Genomic DNA, 18,945 nt, shown 5'->3' with positions numbered 1-18,945 from the left:
ACAGAGAGGAGAAGAGACAGAGAGGGATATGTTCCATACATTGATTCACTCCCCAATGGCCGCAATGACTGGTGCCGAACCAATCCGAAGCCAGGAGCTAGGATCTACTTTCGGGTCTCCCACATGGGTGCAGAGTCTCAAAGCTTTGGGTCATCCTTGACTGCTTTCCCAGGCCGCAAGCCGAGATCCATAAGGAAGTAGGGCCACTGGGACACGATCTGGTGCCCATATGGGATCCCGGTGTGTGTAAGGAGAGAACTTTACACACTAGGCTACCAGACCCAGGAGCTCTTTTTCCTTCTGCTGTTCTACTCTAATGTACAAGATATGATGGGATATTTTTTCTATACCCAACTAAGTTGGATGATCAGATGTGACTCCCACCTGACAACTTGGCATACTCTAATCAAAGCAATGTCTCCGATATTGTGTTTATTTTATTGCTGATATTATCCCCTTACATCATTTGCTTGCACTGCCTAGTTTCTCTTTCACTAGTAATATTTCAACTAAGTATAATCATCATTATCATTTCCCAAAGGGGAGAATTACAGATTTGTAAACAGAGCCACTGCCAAACAATACTTCTCTTTTGCATAGGCAATTCTGCTAGGAGCTGGGTTAAACATGCCATGAAGATGAGAGCAGCACTTAGGAACTAATTATGTTTTTCCCATTTGTAAATAGAGATTGTCATGATGTTTAAACAGTACAAGGAGATGAGTCCTCTAGCTTTCAACATGAATGACAAGCAAATTTGACCAAGTGGCTAGAGGCTTTTTCATTTTTTATTTAATTAATTTTTTTTTTGTCAGATTTGCTTCTCAGACAGATTAATCTAAAAACATTTCCTCCTGATTTATGTCAGACAATTTCAGTATCTACTTCTCTTACAATCACTGATTTCAGTTTGATGTCTTCTGAGATTATGCAATACAAGAGGGATGCATTCTCGGGCGTGGCGGCGTGTGCTGATACAAGGGCTTTTTCTGTCACCTCTCGCAACAGATCTCTGATTCAAGAAGAGAAAAACCAGTGTCAGGTCTAAAACTCTTGCCCTCTTTGGATGAACTGAAAGTCAGCACGAATTCTGAATCAGCCAGCTTGTTGTATTTTATTCATCTCTGAACTAGACAGAGGAGATAGAGCCTTATTTGTAAAACATCACTGAGATGGATTTCAACCTGTCCTGCACAGTCGGCTCCTGACTTGGTGTACTGTTTGTGTGCAAGTGCAAGCAAATGGAAGCTATCACAGAAAAATTTCAGGTTTAAGACATTTAGAGAGGATTTACTTCTGTGGTTGTTTCTTCAGTGGATGAGCTTAGATTTTCCAGTTACATGGTATGATGGAATTGAAGAGTTGAGGGAAACCTAAGCTGCAGGTCAAGGATTTTGAATTTTGTTTTCAGTTCAGCTATTTAATAGCTGTTGGCCTAAGCATGGCTTTGACCTCTGTGGACTTCAGTCACTTCTGTGAAATGAGGAGGAAGACAATCGCTCTGCTGGCTTTAGAAGGTCACTATAAGAGGGGAATTAAAGGGCTTCCAGATCATTTTGTGAATGGCAAATCAGAATACAAACATGAAGTGTTTCCATGGAGCTTACCCCATTCCTAAGGAGAGTTTCTCTTCAAGTAGCCTGAAGATTTGGAGATCTCAAATAAGGCAGTTATGATTTTCACTAGTTATACTGCTAGTCTTTTCCAGAAGGCTGAGAGACCCATTAAATGAAATTTATTGCTTTTCTTCTTACCATTCTCACACATGAGCTAAAAAAGAAAAATAGAATACTTTGCATTCTTCTTTTAAGAATGTAAGAGAAATCAACTTAACAAAACTGTATAGCTTTCTTTATTGGGTTTTCTAAATCTTGAGTTTTATAACTGCTTTGATTTTGAATTCAGGAAACCTTGATCTTCAAGGTACCTATTAAATATAGAATTGTGTCCAAAACATAGCTTCCTTTCTCCTTATCAGACACATTAAAAATCACCTGATTTTCAGTTTCATCCTTTGAAGATACTGCTTTTTTCTAGTCCTTGAGATCATATGACTTGGGTTAGCCAATGAAATATGCACACAAGCAAGGTGTCTTTATCACTTTTTTGCCCCTGAAGAACAACATTGAATCACCACTGTGAGAGTTTCTGCAGTTTATTCAGCAACCAGAAGATCAAAACACCCTGAAACCCGGACAGCACGGGGAGGCCAGCTACTCTGGAGGTTTAGATCTTTGAGTTGCCGAACAAAGATTGACTTGTGTGAAGTCCCCTCCAGGCTCAGGGTGCCGTTGAGCACTTGGAAATGTTATCACAGTGTAACCAAGCCCGTTACAAATTTCTCCTGAATAGATCATATGTCTTTATGGCCTAAAAATCAATACACAGTATTTTTCAGGCAAAATATTTGCACATATATTTGAAAGGAAAAATGCCTTTTTATATTTTGAAAGATTTTACAGAAATTGTGTTATAAGTAGTCTAAAACAATCCATGCAAATAAAGAACTCTTATGATTGTGGTGATGGATGCCCAGAATGCTTCTTCCTTTGGAATTTAATGATCCAGGCAACCACATTTCGAGGAAAGTATACTGATCATGACGTTAAAGCTTAAGGGAACTTACACAACACACTCTGAGCCAGGCAGCAGGTGAGACCTGCATGTGTTTCCTCTTAATTATCTTTGCTTCCCAAGGATATTCTGTAAACATTTAATGAGCACCTTCCACATGTATCTCATTAAATTTCAGTTTTTATCTTCTGTAAAATAGCAAGGAAATATCTCTATCATTCAAGATTAAAGATGAAGTGATCACATACTGTATATAAAAGACTTTAGGGTACCTGATTCACTATCTCACATAATTGGGAGGCAATAAATGATACCTAGACGACCAGTGACTTTGAGATCATAATTGGCCTCAAATCTATGCTGCATCAAGTGCTGAGTGTATTATTCTTAGCATTGTATTTTGTGTGCTATTTATTTGTGAATATACATGAAACACAGTTACTTTACTGGATTCGGTTACAGTTACGTGAAGTATCATTAGAGAACACCAAAAACAAAAGGTAACAAGGGCCAACTATTATGGTGTGATAGTTCTAGGCCACCCAATAATGATGCAATAATAGAGAGATTATTGCATTCAAAGCATAGTGCCATAGGGAAGGCAGATAGATACAATTAAAACATAGTTGATAATTTGGGCCCTGTGCAGTAGCATAGCGATTAAAGTCCTCGCCTTGAACCCACTGGGATCGCATATGAGCACCGGTTCTAATCCTGGCGGCCCCATTTTCCATCCAGTTCCCTGCCTGTGGCCTGGGTAAGCAGTCGGAACAGCCTAAAGCTTTGCAGCCCTGCACCCACGTGGGAGATCCGGAAGAGGCTCCTGGCTTCAGACTGGCTCAGTTCCATCCCTGCGGTCACTTGGGGAGTGAATCATCGGACAGAATGTCTTCCTCTCTGTCTCTCCTCTGTGTTTCTGCCTTTCCAATAAAAATAAATGAATCTTTAAAAGTATATATATAGTAGGTAGTTGGATAAAAGTGTACACAGTTTACATTAGAAGGACAAGGGAAGAAGTCATGAGTTCTTATGTAAGCATTTTACATATGTGCCTTTTTGCATAAATTCCTTCAGCGGAATCAGAATCTATCAGTTACTTCCCTTACTTAATGTGGGACTGACACTGGAGGACCCATTGCTGTCTGTCCGATGGCCTCCCTTACACACTGACAGGTCATTGAATGATTCTCTCACCTAGGCCCTCATGGAGGACACATGATCGACCTTTGTCTCTCCCTTCTTCCCAACTTCCCTCCCTCTCCTCTCCTCTTTTCTCTCTCTCCCACTGTTTCTCCCTCTCTTGCCTTCCCATTGTTGTTGTGCCATTTAAATGAGTACAAAAAATAAATGAATACGAAAACATAATATATTTTTTAATGGGGCAGGCCTTGTGGTGCAATGGGTGAAACTGCTGTCCAGGATACCCACCTCTCCGATCAGACACCTGGTTTGAATCTAACCTACACCACTTTTGAATCTGTTTCACGGCAATGTAATCCTGGGATATAGGACATGAAGACTCAAGTGGCTGAGTCCCTTCCACCCACATGGGTGATATGGTTCAAACTTTGGGCTTCTGACTTTAGCCTGACCTGTCCTCAACTATTGTGAGCACTTGGGGAGTGAACCGTGGATGAAAAGAGCTCTAGCTGCCTCTCTCTCACTCTGCCTTTGAAATGCGCAAATAAACAAAAAGCATCAATGGCCTCAGCATTGTGGTTTAGCAATTTAAAGCACTGCCTGTGATGTTGGCGTCCATATGGATGCCAGTTCATTGCCTGGCTGCTCCTCTTTAATCCCATCTCCCTGCTGGTGAGCCTGGAAAAGCAGCAGAGGACAGGCCAAGTCTCTAGGTCCTTACACCTGTGTAAGAGAAAAGCTCCTAGTTCCTGGCTTCTCTCCGGCTAGTCCTGGCCGTTCAGGGAATGAGCCAATAAATGGAAGAACATAGTCCTTCTGTCTCTTCCTCCACTCTATCTTTCAAAAAATAAAATTGACATTCTCAAGTTAATAACAGTTTGTGTAATTTTCACAAGGCAGAGTCTAGAAGTTCTGATTCATCTTAAGTTTTGACAAAAGCAAAAATACTTTCACAGGATTAAAAATATTTGTGGTCATTCGACCAAAGTGATATCCTGTTAAATGAAATAAATTAGAGATCTTTGAGATGAAAAAAATGGTGGGTAGAACAGAAACAATTATTTAAGAGTTTGAGTACCAAATCGTAATGTGTCATAGTGGCTACTTCATGGTAGGCTGACATATAAAACTCTGATGGGAAATGTTGTAAAGCAGAACACAAAGAGCAAGCTTTACGTTACTACCACATCACTGTTTTAAGGTAATTTCAGTGTTGTCCTTAGCTGCTTAAATAATTGCCTTCTTTTCATTCATCAGAGTATCTGATTTTTTTCCAAGTCATAATATTAGTGAGGAGAAACCAACTACAGCATTTGACTTATTTCACAGATCTTTGATAGTTTATGCATTTCCAAACTTCAGTACTTAATTGCTGTCAACAATATATATTTAAATGAATGCAGTCACATTTCAAAAAAATAAAATGACCATATTGAAAGAAAAAAAATAAACTGTAGCTTTCTCATGAATAACACTTAAAACTGTTAAATGCATTAAAATCCCATTTAACAAGTAGCAGAACCTAATGAACACTGAAACAGCTAGCTGAATACTAATATGGAATATGTCTGAAAAATATATCTCAGGGTTGCAATTTCTCATTGCCCAAAATGATTACACAGATTAAGGAGAAGAACAGCTGTTGTTAAAAAGACAAATGGTATTTGGCATTTCCCTGAAAATATTTTTGAATCTCTGTTTTCAATTCTTCCTTAATCAAGTGTTCATTTCTTCATCTTGAAACTTACAGTATTTCTTCCTTAAGTTTTGCATGTCTTATTAATTAAAATTATTCTTTAAATTATTATAATTATTTTACATGGAAAAATTTTGCAGATAAAGGAATTCCTCACTTCTACTCTCCTTCCTCATTTTCCATCCCATTTCCCCCTTATTGTCACAACACTAAAGTCCTTTCATAACAGTTACAAGTTCAACATTCTGCTATTTAAGTGCTTCATGACATTGCAGTTATAGGAAAAGATATAAAATCTAGTCTTTTTAAAAAGATTTATTTTTTATTAGGAAGGCAGATTTACAGAGAGAACGAGATAGAGAGAAAATCTTCCATCTGCTGGTTCACTCCCCAAGAGGCCGCAATAGCCACAGCTGAGCCAATCCAATCTGAAGTCAGGAGCCAAGAGCTTTTTCTGGGTCTCTTCCACACAGGTGCAGGTACTTTGGACCATTCTCTATTGCAAGACTTTGGACCATTTCTCTATTGCTTTCCCAGGACACAAGCAAGGAGCTGGAAAGGAATTGGGGCAGCCAGGACACAAACCGGCGCCCAAATCAGATCACAGTGGTTGGAAGGTCAAGATTTAGCCAGTAGGCCACTACTCTAGGCCCCAAATCTGGTTTTGACATTGAACATGTTGGGATGTTTTATATATAGTTATGTGATTTAATGTTTAGTAAATTAGGACAATCTCTTTTATGTAACCTACTGGTGTGTCTATCATGAAATCAATCCATTCTTCCCAGGCAGTCAGAGGTAATAATGCATTCAAGTGAGCACTGGCCTCTAATTGTAACATCTTTTCATTTATTTTCTGTGTCAGATCAAACATGTTATTTATTTTTTATTTGCATGGATTTATTCATCTGCAATGTGAATAGTAGGCCTTATTGTGTCATCAACCATAGAGTATGGTATATTTGTAATTTAACTGTATTCCATGTAAATATTTGCTTGTTTATATAAGTACTTATTAATTGGATAAACTTACATGAACCTATGCATCCATCTTTCCATCTCTCCATGTATTTTTACATCCAACAAAAGCATACTGAAGCTATATTGATACATGCTACATATATAGATGACAGGAAAGTCACTGTACTTAAATTAGAGCAAATAGGTGTTATTTGTCTTTCTGAGTCACTTAGTATACTGATCAGTTAGTACATAGAGTATAAAAGTTGCTGAAATTATGTAATAATTTTCTATACCTAATAAAGTATAGAAATTTCTATACCTAATAAGCTGATGACAAAAATGTGAAGCATTTGTTACCATCATTCAGTCAACATCTGGTAGACAATTATTAAAATGTCCTGAAATAGGATAAATTATTAAGCATTAATTTTTTTTTCATATTTAAGTAAAAATATCACTATTCTCAGTGCGTAGTTCATCAGCTTGTGTCAAAAAATATAAAATTCAGTTTTAGTTTCTCTTCCCCATCCTGTGGTGTTCAGAAAAATTCTGCTTCTAAGTATTAATAAAAATAGTTGAAAATCGATACTGAAATATGCTTCTGAATCTTCATGGCAGCATTATATATGATAACTCAGAAGTTTCCAAACATGAAAACAGCTTCTAGGCCTGGTGCGGTAACCTAGCAGCTGAAGTCCTCGCTTTGCACGCACTGTGATCCCATATCGGCACCAATTCTAATCCCCGCAGGCTCCACTTCCCATCCAGCTCCCTGCTTGTGGCCTGGGAAAGCAGTCGAGGGTGGCCCAAACTTTGCCTTGGGACCCTGCACCTGCGTGGGAGACCTGGAAGAGGCTCCTGGCTCCTGACTTCAGATTGGCACAGCTCCAGCTGTTGCTGCCACTTAGGGAGTGAATCAGTGGATGGAAGATCTTCCTCTCTGTCTTTCCTCCTCTTCATATCTCACTTTCCCAACAAAATAAATAAATCTTAAAAAAAAAAAAAGAGAAAGAAACAGCTTCTGATCTTCCTCTCTCCATCAACAGGTGAACTGATAAGCAAACTATGCATTATACACACAATGAAATGTTACTCAGTGATGAAAAGTAGTGAAGAACTTATTTATACTGCAGGAAAGATGACCTTCTAAAACACGGTGCTGAGTGGAAGTGTCATCCATGAATATCTGCCATGCCGTGGAGTCATTAATAAGATACTTCCAGAATAAGTAAATCCATAGTGACAGAGTTCATTGGTATTTGAAGGGACTTGTAGGAAGCGAAAGAGGGTAAAAGAAAATTACGACTTAATGAGTACGTTTTCTCATGGGCTGATGAAAATGCTGTGGATCTGCGGAGAGGTGGTTGGTTAGCAATATCATGAATTTACTAAGTTATGCAGAATTAATTTTGTGTTACATAACTCTCAAATAATAAAAAGAAAATAGATATCTGAGCAGCAGCATTTTTTTCATGTTCAAGGTTACTAGGTTAGAGGCAAAAATAGACAATGTCGTGATTGTCAAATGCACATGGAGACTATGGCTGTCCATTAGAGCCTGCAGAGGACATGTGGTACAGTGGCAGGGGGAAGAGGGCATAGCAGGCTGATCAACTACCCAGCCAAGCAATAGCAGTCAACATCTGTGCAAATGGAGACTTTAAGTTGAACTATGTCAGCTAAGGGCCTTGGAAAGGTTTCCTCAACTTTCGACTGGTTAGAACAACAGCATTTCAAAATGATCAGACCTGCCTAAGCAGAACCCTCAGAGCATGCTCCACACTGGGGACCTTGGGATAGAATCATGTTGCCATTCCCCATTCCTGGGTACTGAGGCAGCTGAGAAGTTGGATATGCCTTCTCTCCTTATCCGCTTTCCCCAGAGAGAAGAAGAAGAAAAATAAAAATGTGGAAGCAATGGTCTCACCCCCTTTCTCCTAACCCTCAACCATTCCTACCTTAATCAACAATGTGAACATTATTAAAAAAAAAAAAACATGTTTAAGGATGATAAAGGTTTGGGGTGTAAGCCATAAAGATTTAGAAACTTGTTACTGAAAACTTACAGCTTGGTTAAATGTCGTTTTGAGTAAACTGTCACATAATACAATGTAATTAATGAATTAAAAATAATAAATAAATTTAAAAAAATAAAAAAAATTTCTAGTGAGTTCTTTATTTTATTCTCTGGTTTGATTACAACATGGACTCTTCAGGCTGGCAAGGGTCTTTATTAAGTATAAATCACAGATAAATGAAAGACACCTTTACTCTTGAGAAACAGACTGACAAAGCACGCTCTAGGAAAAGTCACTTGGTTAAAGGAGGAGTATAATGTGTTATGATGGTCTGTCAGTCATGCTAAAAATCCATAAATAGAAGAGTAGTCATTTAGTTTTACAATGTTAAAGTTATTTAAACCTATGTTCATATGTTAATATGTCTTGGGGCTATGAATAGTATTTCTGATACTAGTCTTGAAATTTTTGTCCTATTTCAGCAATCACTGAAAATAATTTAATAAAATATCTAGTATTATTATAATCAACCATATATTAAATCCTGTGTTTAGATCTTCTGTTTGTAGTTTCATTTAATTATTTTACCAAAGCTCATGATGTATTAACTACTATATTATCTCTGTCTTTTTATATTATCTCCATTTTGTAGATGGCAAAGAATTATTTTTTTGCTAGTTATAAGGCTAGTAAATATTCACAGATGCAAATTTTTGTCCATTTGATTCCTGATATTTTCTTTCTTAATAATTAACTTAAATTTTTCTTTTATAAAAAAATGGATAACCATGTGTAAGACACTAGTAACAAGTATTTAAATTATATATATGCATATGCATGTGTATATATCCACATATACTTATCTATATAATGGGTTGTGTTTGTGTGTGTTCTATAAAAAGTTGTTTCAAATTTTCAGTTTTGACCGAACAATAATTTCTGTAACATAGTGACTGATGATAAGTTACTCTGCTGAGCTCATCAGATTGTATAAAAATGCCAATAAAATGAAGCCCATAGATCCACAGAAGTGTACATTTAAGTCAAAATCAAAGACATGGTTCTTACTGATATAAGCTACTAGAAGCATACACATTTATCTCTGAGAAACAGAAAACAAAATTTCTACATTGTTTCTTTCAGCTTAAAACTTGACATTGAATATTAACAAGTCTCCTGCTTTTCTTGTCTAAATGTTAATACAAAAAAATTCATGACAGTGTTTTCTGTTTTAAGAGTCTTTTCAACTTTCTGCCAGCTGTTTGAAAAAACAATCAAATTACATAGCCAAGAACCAAGAAACGAGCATTCTCGTATTTTTGCATCATTTAATGGTGATGGTAACTGTCAGCTTTTAAATATACATATATATGTGTGTGTGTGTATATTTATTTCTTTGAAAGCAAGAGTTATGGAAAGTAGGGAGAGCTGTGATGATTTCCTCCTCTGCTGGTTTACTCCCCAAATGGCTGCAAAGGAAAGGGTTAGGTCAGGATGAAGCCCTAAACTCCATCTGTGTCTGCCTTGTGGATGGCAGGGGGATGAGTACCTGGACCATTGTCAGCTGTTTTTCCACACATCTTAGTAGAGTACTGCTGCTCCACCAGCAGAGCAGCCAGAACTGGAACCTTGGCTCATATAGGTTGCCTGCATTCCAGATGCTGACTTAACCTGCTGGGCCACCAAACCAGCTTGTCAGCGTTTTTCATGGAGCAGACTTTGAATAATGTATGAAATGATACGCTTCTTCAGGTTATGGATAGTTATTATCCTTATTGCTCCATGCAGCTAGTGGCATGCCTCCAGATGTACAGCACAAAAGAGCATATTTTCCTAATTACCCACGCTTCTCTGTTCTCCAGGTTGAGCTCCGTTAACCTGGAATCTGTAGTTGCCTACCCTACTGATGCAAGTGTTGCAACAGCTGTGGAAATATGTCAGTGTCCACCAGGGTACAGTGGATCCTCGTGTGAAGTAAGTTTGCAAGAATATCTTCTTACTGCGTTCTAAGTCCCACCAACATTGCTGTTAAAAAACTATTCACAGAAGAGTCCATTATTTTCTGTCAATATTTGTACAAACAAGTGGTAAAGAAGAAATATGAATGGCTGCGGAAGTGTGGCTTCCAAAGAGAGTACTAACCACATATTGTTATCCTGAAATTGTGTTTTTTAATCAGTATTTTGCTTTAGCAGAAAATATATTTCCATGAATGATTTTCCCCATGGAAATGCTTGCATGATACATGATGAAAGAGTAATATTCTAGCATATTTTCCCTCATGTCCATTTGAGTGGTTATATGGAAATTGGCACATTTTTAAAACTTCGACTTTTCCAATTTTTTAATCCCATATAACACATTTTTCTTTACTGTATTCCTAGAAATTTCAAGTTCAATCAACTAAGTATATAATTTTCAGAATGCAAATATATAGTAAATAGAAGAAATGCCTTGCTCTAAAAATTTTCTGAGATCTTTGATTTATGTAACAACTAAATAAATCAGATACATGATGTATTCTTAATATTTTAATTTATAATAGCTTAAATTTTTAATTTAATACTACCATGTATCACTTCAAGATACCAATTTGAGGAGCTTATATGTACTTTAGATAATTCTAAAATTTATCTTTATTTAAAACCTGGTGAACATTATTTCCTTGACAGGAGGCATAATTTTCAAACAAGAGATTGTTTAATCTCATGCTTAAAAGGAAACTTTATGTATGCCAGGATGTCCCATTTCAGAAAACTACCACATTATGCCATTTATTGAAATACCCTAGGCGTTCCTTTGTCATTTCTCTTTACCTGCGAATAATACATTCCACTGGAGAAGGTACATGGTGTGGTCACATGCATGACTCACAGTCACCTGAATAGAAAAAAACCAACTAATCTAAAATTCATATTGAAAAGATATTCAAAATATTCCTATGAATTAACTAGATTGGCCCAATCTGATTTTACATATAAAATGTATGTTTATTTAATCAAACCCATGCTATTATTATGGGCCTTCCAGTTTTGATTTTAAATCAACCATTTTTCATTGAACTCTTAAATTTGTTTCAGTTGGAGTAATAAATAATTTGATTCCCAGATTAGTCATCCCCAATCCTTTTCATCAACTTACTCATAAATCCAAAATGCCCACTTAATATAAAATTGTTAGCATTATTTGGCTGATCGTACATTTCGTTCCTTCCACTTTGTGAAATCATTTCATTTTGAATATATATATATATGATAAAGTATATAATACTATTCATGTAACATCACTAGCCAGCAAAATCCTTGTCACTAAAAAGCTAAATCATCTGTTTAGGGAGACAGAACAAATACCTACGAAAAGTTGGGTCACAGCACCATACAGTTAATGGATCAGCACATAGGAAGAGCATAATAATCACATAAAGAGTGAATATTCTAGCTAAGAAAGGTGTCTTGGAAAGAAGTCTAGAAAAAATAATCTCCAGTTGGATGCTGAGCAACAGTAGCAGATGTATTACAACAGAAAACCATGTGAGGATGAAAGAAGAAAGATGCGAAGGGGGTAAATAAAAGCTCATTGTGTCTGTTATACTTGTTTGATACACAGCTATCTTAAAGTACATACGGGAATTCTGGCAACTTAGGAGAGTGATTTCTCTGATCTCTTCATTTCTTCTCATGTCTTCTTTTCTTTATCCCCACTTTCTGTTCCCAACTCACTGTTACTCAGTCTTTCCCTTTTGAGTTCATTTGCCTTTTTTCAAATTGAGCTTAGTTTATAAAGCCAGTCACTCTAGCTTTCTTACAGATTGCTCTAAAGTTAATATTTCAAATATGTTTTTGCTTTCCTAATATTTTTACAGGAGCTTGTATGTTTTCATACTTTAGCTAGTAATTATTTGATGAGCCTATTTTTAGAGACAAGATCACCAACATAAAGTTTAATTTGATGAACATAAAGTCCCTACACTCAAAAAATTCACATCTATTGTTTGGCTAAATAATATGCCAGGCAGCCAGTGTAGATAGATACAAGCCATGAAAAAGGTAAACAGGATAAAATAGGCTGGATAGAATTTGATAGATATTAACATGTATATGCAAAGATTAGATGGGGAAAGAGTATATTTACACGGATAAAGGAATCTATTTTCTCCAAATTTTTCAGGAAAGACTTTTTTGAGATGGTGATATCTCAACTGAGTGTTAGAAAATGAGATGGAGATCAGTATAAAAAGAGCTGGTGATGGAGGCAGCATAAATATGGAGACTGTAAGGGCCTATGAGGAGGCAAGTATGTCAGTGGTGCAGGGACAAAGAACGACACGAAGGGGCAGGCCACGCAGAGCTTCACCTGCAGCTTCAGAACTCGGAATTTCATGAAAAACCATCAGAAGTGTGTCAGCAGAGTAGCACCATGATCTGAGTTATACTTTTGTAAAAGTTGTTATGATGGAAGTATGACGAATGTGTTAGAAGAGGGCAGGAGTGGTAGGAAGGAAGGTGTTTCATATGGGAATATAGCATTGATAATTGGTGATAAGGTCATGGCGTAATGTGGAAACCTGTAACATTTTCTATGTGTGTTGATAGAGGAGAGGAAAGAACTGCGTAACATGAGTGATAGATGAGAGAAATAGTGAAATGGTTAGATGCAGCGCTATTTACAGAGCTGGAGAAATCAGGTGAGAAGGATTTGGGAAGCAGGTGGAACCAAGTTTGCTTTAGAAATGTTAGCTTTGGGAGTCCAGTGAAGGGTTCATATCAATGCAGAGTTAGAATGTGCAAGCTTTGAATAAGCATGTCTTTCTGATCAAAACGCAGATATTTATTTCAAAACCATCATTTACTGTCAAACAGAATGTCATTACCCAAGAAAGAATGTGTTATAATCTGCTTTTCCAATAATGCATAAAATAATTTTTAAGTTAAAATAATCATGCTCAAACCCTATGTGATATGGAAAGTGAGATAAGGCTTTTGAGAAGAAAGAGCCACCTGACTCAAAGGATGATGAAAGAGCAGAAGAAAAGGCAGTTATAGAACTGTCCACTGACTGGCTATCTGGAATTTGATGAGAAAAACATGATCAGCTTTAATGATGTGGTAGTGGCCACGGAAAGATTAGAATGGAATGATGCATAGACATAGAAAAAGATTTTTTTGAATATTTTTCTTTAAAAGACAAGTAAGAAATTGAAAATAATGCTTAAGGAGTATTTGTCATTTTTATTGAGACATTAGCTCATATTTTTGAGCTGATAGTAAATCTAATAGAAAAAAAAGAGGCAGGCATTTTTATATATTTGGGCTAAGATGCCAGTTAAAATGGTTGAATTCCATTTGGGAGTACCTGGGATTTCTTTTCTGGGTTGTGACATGTGTGCCTATTGCAGTAAATGTATTCATTGTTCAGTGTCATAGGGCAAAAGCAAAATACATTGTGCTGATAAACATAGTAATTTGATATTAATGTGATTGAATTAATGTACATTTCAATGAAAAATCTAATTTTATAGGACTATATTTTTTGTAGGATTTATTATTTATTTGAAAGATGACACTACAGAAAGGGAAAAAGCGAGACAGGGAGATGTCCAATTCCCTGATGGACTGTCCAAATGTCTGCAACATCTGGGACTGGACATTGCCAGGCCAAACCCAGGATTTAGATGCCTCTTCTGGCTCTCCCACATGGATTCCAGCAGCCTAAGCACTGGGACTATTTGCTGCTGCTTCCCTGGATGTGTTAGCAGTGAGCTAAATTGAAACTAGAGCAGCCAGTTCTTCAAACATCACTCATGGGATGCTGTTGTTGCAGTCATTGGCTTAACCAACTACACCACTGTCGCCGCCACCGCGTCATACTCTGGGGGTCTGGGAAAAGCCGGAACTGTAACCAAACCCCTTCAATGCCAAAAGCGGCTGCGTTTAAACCCTTCTCTCCGCAGCTCCTGTCCCCATTGGTGTAAGCTTTCCTACCTGCTTCTTCGGCCACCCTTCCTCCCGTTTTCTGCCACCCTTCTTCCCACATTTCTTCCCGTACTCTCTGCTTCATTCCCCAGTCTTTCTCCTTGTCACCCCCCAGTCTGTCTCTGCGTCGCCCCCCAGTTGGAGCGGATGCAGCACCACGCTCCCCACACATCACATTGTTAGACTCCAGGAAAACAGCTTTTAAGAATAAAAAAACAAAGGCTATAATGAGGAAAGTTAGTGGTCTGTGGGTTTTCTGAATAATTCTCAGTCTTCCATATAGCTGAGGATTGAACATAATTTATACTTCTGAGAGTTGAGTGGATTGATCTGCATTTTGCAAATGCAAACTAATAACAGTAAGTAGTACTGTTAGTGAATATAGGCAACAGGTGACACCTCGAATTGTATACTATCCATTCATACAGGAGAGCTGGGTTAAATTCTAGCACTAAGCTCCTTCTTAGTACTCCTAGTTCCTGTGGGCATATGGGAAGAGAGCACAGATGGAAGTTCCGTGTGTATGTGTGCGTGTGTGTATGAGTATGTGTGCATGTGTTTGTGTGTGTGCATGAGTGTGTGCATGTGTGAGTGTGCATGAGTGTGTGCGTGTGTGAATGCGTGTTTGCAAGTGTGCATGCATTGAGTGTGTGTTTGCATGTGTGCATGTGTGAGTGTGCATGAGTGTGTGCGCATGAATGTGTGCGTGTGTGTGCATGGGTGTGTTTGGGTGTGGGTGTGTGTGCGTGTGTGTACATGTGTATCTGTTCCTTCTCTTTTTTTCGCTCTCCCCCTCTACTTCGCAAGTAAATAAATAAATAAAAAGGAAATGATCACTGAAGAAACATGCTGAGAAGACAGATTCAATATGTGCCACCCCTGCTGTTACAGACATTGTAAAGATGTGTGGAGAGCAAGACTTGGCCAAGGAAAAGTAGTTGCTGATGACTCTACTCTTATAATTGATGAACAAGCTAAAACCACTAGCTAATTGTAAGGTGTAAGGTGTTCAGAGTTTGAAGAAAGATGTGGAAGGAGATATACATTTGTGGAGTATTAAATATGTATACACACACACACAAACTCACCTTGCATGTGACAGGATCCCATATGGGTACCGGTTCATATCCTGGCTTTTCCATTTCCCTACCAGCTCCCTATTAGTGACCTGGGAAAATAATGGAGGACAGCCCAGAACCTTGGGACTCTGTACCCACGTGGAAGATCTAAAAGAAGCTTTTGGCTCCTGGCTTCAGATCAGTTCAGCTCTGGTTGTTGTAGCCACTTGGAGAGTGCACCAGGAAATGGAAGCTCTTTCTTCCTGTCGCTCCTCTCTGTAAATCTGATCTTCCAACCAGATAGATAGACAGATAGATAGATAGATTGATTGATTGATTTAAACCCTATGGACATATTCCCCTACAACTATAAATCAACCCTTCCCCCATTCTCAAGACCTTTAACCTTTGCCCTCCTCTGGTAACATAGTGTCAATGAGCATATTTTAAAGAAAGCATTTCTGCAATCTAGGGAGGAAAACACTTCAGTGGGGAGAAATTATCAGAAAGGGATTGGAAATTAGCCCCTTCTATTCTAGACAAACCAAATTAAGGAGAAAGTGCACCTGATTTTCAGATGTGAATTATTTCCCGATTTTTGTATGTTACTTCTTGATGCTCAAACTTTAAAGTCCTCATGTCCTGGGCAGAAGAAACCTTTCTAACCATACTGAACAAAATCCTATCTACTTTGTTACTTTAGTGATTTATTTCTTGTTTCCAATCTTAACTAGGGGGAAAAAAGCCATTCTTGCTGCATATAATCTATCTTGTTGTTTTGTCATCTAGAAATAGAGTCTTAAAAAAGTAAAAATGAGGGCCCGGCGGCGTTGTCTAGCGGCTAAAGTCCTCGCCTTGAAAGCCCCGGGATCCCATATGGGCGCCAGTTCTAATCCCGGCAGATCCACTTCCCATCCAGCTCCCTGCTTGTGGCCTGGGAAAGCAGTTGAGGATGGCCCAATGCATTGGGACACTGCACCCGCGTGGGAGACCTGGAAGAGGTTCCTGGTTCCCAGCATCGGATTGGCGCGCACCGGCCCGTTGCGGCTCACTTGGGGAGTGAATCATCGGATGGAGGATCTTCCTCTCTGTCTCTCCTTCTCTGTGTATATCTGGCTTTGTAATAAAATGAGTAAATCTTTAAAAAAAAGTAAAAATGAAATGATCAATGAAGGGGACCATAAGTTCTGAGAGGACAGCAGTATTTGCCACATAGTGGTTTTGCATCCCTTAAAATTTGTCATAGTTCACACAGACAGGAGACATAATTAGGGGTGTCAGCAGCCCAGCCATGCAGAACTCTCACACATACAAGTATATTGCTCAAAATAGCATTGTGCTTATATACCAAGAAATGTTTCCCACTCAAAGGAAGAAGGGATCAACATAAGCAAGTCACGGCAGAAGAACACTATAAGCAATCGAGGTAATATATGCTAAATAAATCATCAACCTTATTCTTTGTAAACGTGCAAAAACGTAAGAATTCGGAGTGAAGTAGGTAAATTGCACATGCCAGGAATCCAGCCGTTCATGTTGTTCATTGTAAGAGTGGGAGCAGCTTGTCTTCCAGACCATCAAAGGTTTTCTGAAAGTGAAGTTCTTAGGACTGTGAGAAAGGGATCACATTCCAGATGATCAAAATTGCCCGGATGATACTGGCAATTGTTTTAGCCTCAGATTCTCTGGAGAGTTCTTTTGTGCGTGCTGTTTTTTTTTTTTTCCTCAGTACTTTTCCTCTTACTTCCCTTCTATGCTTTTTGCTTTGAAGCTGTCACCTTTCAATTCTTTATATCTCTGCTTTATTTTACCATTTCAGAAGAGACACCAAGCTATTGTTTCCTCTAATTTCATACCTGCCAGTAACACTAAGGTCAGTATAAAGTTCCAGTGTCAAGAAGAATAGCTTTGTAGTTATGTTTCAGCAATGTCAATGTTTTGACCAGCATTGAAAAATGCGTTGACTCACTTGTTAAGTTTGCTGTGTGTTTTTTTTCTATTGTTTAAAAAAGCTCCTTTTTTTAGTCCTGTAAACTTAATAAAACTTTACATTTTTTCAGTCTTGTTGGCCAAGGCACAGAAGGGTTAATGGCACTATTTTCGGTGGCATCTGCGAACCATGTCAGTGCTTTGGTCATGCGGAATCCTGTGATGACGTCACTGCAGAATGTCTGGTAAGTGCCTTGCTGCTTTTGAGATCACTGAACGGCGTTGCTGAAATAGCTCTACAGACCCTGTATTTCCATCAGGACCTCAAAACCACTGGAGCCAAGGAGTGGCTCAACAAAGGTCTTTGAGTTGATGTGGAAGCAGCCATTGTTCTTTCATTAGCAGTCCCCCAGCATGTATTTGGAAAGGCTATTTCATATTAGTCTTAAGAACTGAGTTTTAATCAGATGTGTCATAAAGCATAACTACTGACCAAAATGTGTATCCACCATAAATGTGCGGTTTCACTCTCCCATAAATCTACCAAAAGTAAACTGTGCTTTTAAAGTAGGAAAGGATTTATATCCCCACAATAAGAAAAGTATAAAACATTACCTTACGAAAGGCATAATTCAGTTTTTTTCACATTGAAAATGAGAACATATTGCATCTTATTGAAGTTTTAATATTTATTTAAATTCAAAATGCCATGCACAGATTAAAAAATAATAAATACATATACTATATATGTACTCATCAGAGCTGTTGCTGCTTCTACAATTAATCAGTGCTTTTAACCAGAAAGTAAGCTCTACAAAGTGCAAAGCACTTTCAATCCTGCTAAGAAGCCTTTGGATGGGAGAATTATGCCAAATAGATCATTCTGATTAACTCAAGGACATGTTAGTCTTATATTGTCTGACATGACATGAAGCTAGAAACAACACTTCTCATTGCATTAGTCTTGCAGAAACACATTTGAAACTGTGCCAGGTTAGGAGGATATCATGCTTTCATTTCCCTGAAGAATTTAAGGCAGACTCTAATATCAGTAATTCTTAATGTTCTCTCACTTGCTTATTTCCCCTCACTTCCTCTGCTACGTAAAAGCTTCTGGGAAGATACAAAATGAGAATTCAGAGTTTTTGTTTCAATGTAATTTGCATTTAGGTTTATGGATGTTCTTCTGTTTTCTTTATATTAGATTTTATTTAACTGTGTTGCAATATAAAATCTGATCGCCTTAATTTGTGGATCAGTGGATTTTTCAAATAACATTTTAGGAATAGAAAAAAAGTAATTTTCATTTTAATTATGGCGCAAGTCTTTTAAAATATACCTTGGGAAAAATATCAAATTATCCTTAAAAACTTTACTAACATGCAATAAGAAATATTCAACTCAAAACTGATGCAAAAAAAAAGTACAAAAATAAACCTATCACCATACCATATGTTCTTGGTCCATTTGTTGGTGTGCTCAGAACAGACGCCATTTCTTAGAATAATTTTTCTCTGTTAGCACAATTTTGCAAGAAAGAAGTGACAGAACTGTGGAATCTGAGAACAAGAAGTTTGGAGTCTGCCATTCAGCAG

At 37.7% G+C, this 18,945-nt stretch overlaps 1 protein-coding gene across 4 annotated transcripts in view; it reads left to right on the top strand.

Annotated features, from left to right (window-relative positions):
* Window positions 1–18,945, top strand: part of LAMA2 (laminin subunit alpha 2) — a 634,064-nt gene that overhangs the window by 349,549 nt on the left and 265,570 nt on the right. For 3 of the 4 annotated variants that reach the window (XM_058676547.1, XM_058676658.1, XM_058676722.1), the window contains exons 15-17: window positions 10,254–10,365; window positions 17,241–17,294; window positions 17,482–17,595. In XM_058676547.1, coding sequence (XP_058532530.1) covers window positions 10,254–10,365; window positions 17,241–17,294; window positions 17,482–17,595 — 280 coding nt within the window. The remainder of the gene's footprint in view (window positions 1–10,253; window positions 10,366–17,240; window positions 17,295–17,481; window positions 17,596–18,945) is intronic. The other variant, XM_058676596.1, reaches the window with a different exon arrangement.

Source organism: Ochotona princeps, chromosome 1, assembly GCF_030435755.1.
Source record: "Ochotona princeps isolate mOchPri1 chromosome 1, mOchPri1.hap1, whole genome shotgun sequence".
Classification (NCBI taxonomy): Eukaryota; Metazoa; Chordata; class Mammalia; order Lagomorpha; family Ochotonidae; genus Ochotona; species Ochotona princeps.
Note: the sequence above shows the minus strand (reverse complement) of the source record. Positions and strands in the feature narration are given on the sequence as shown.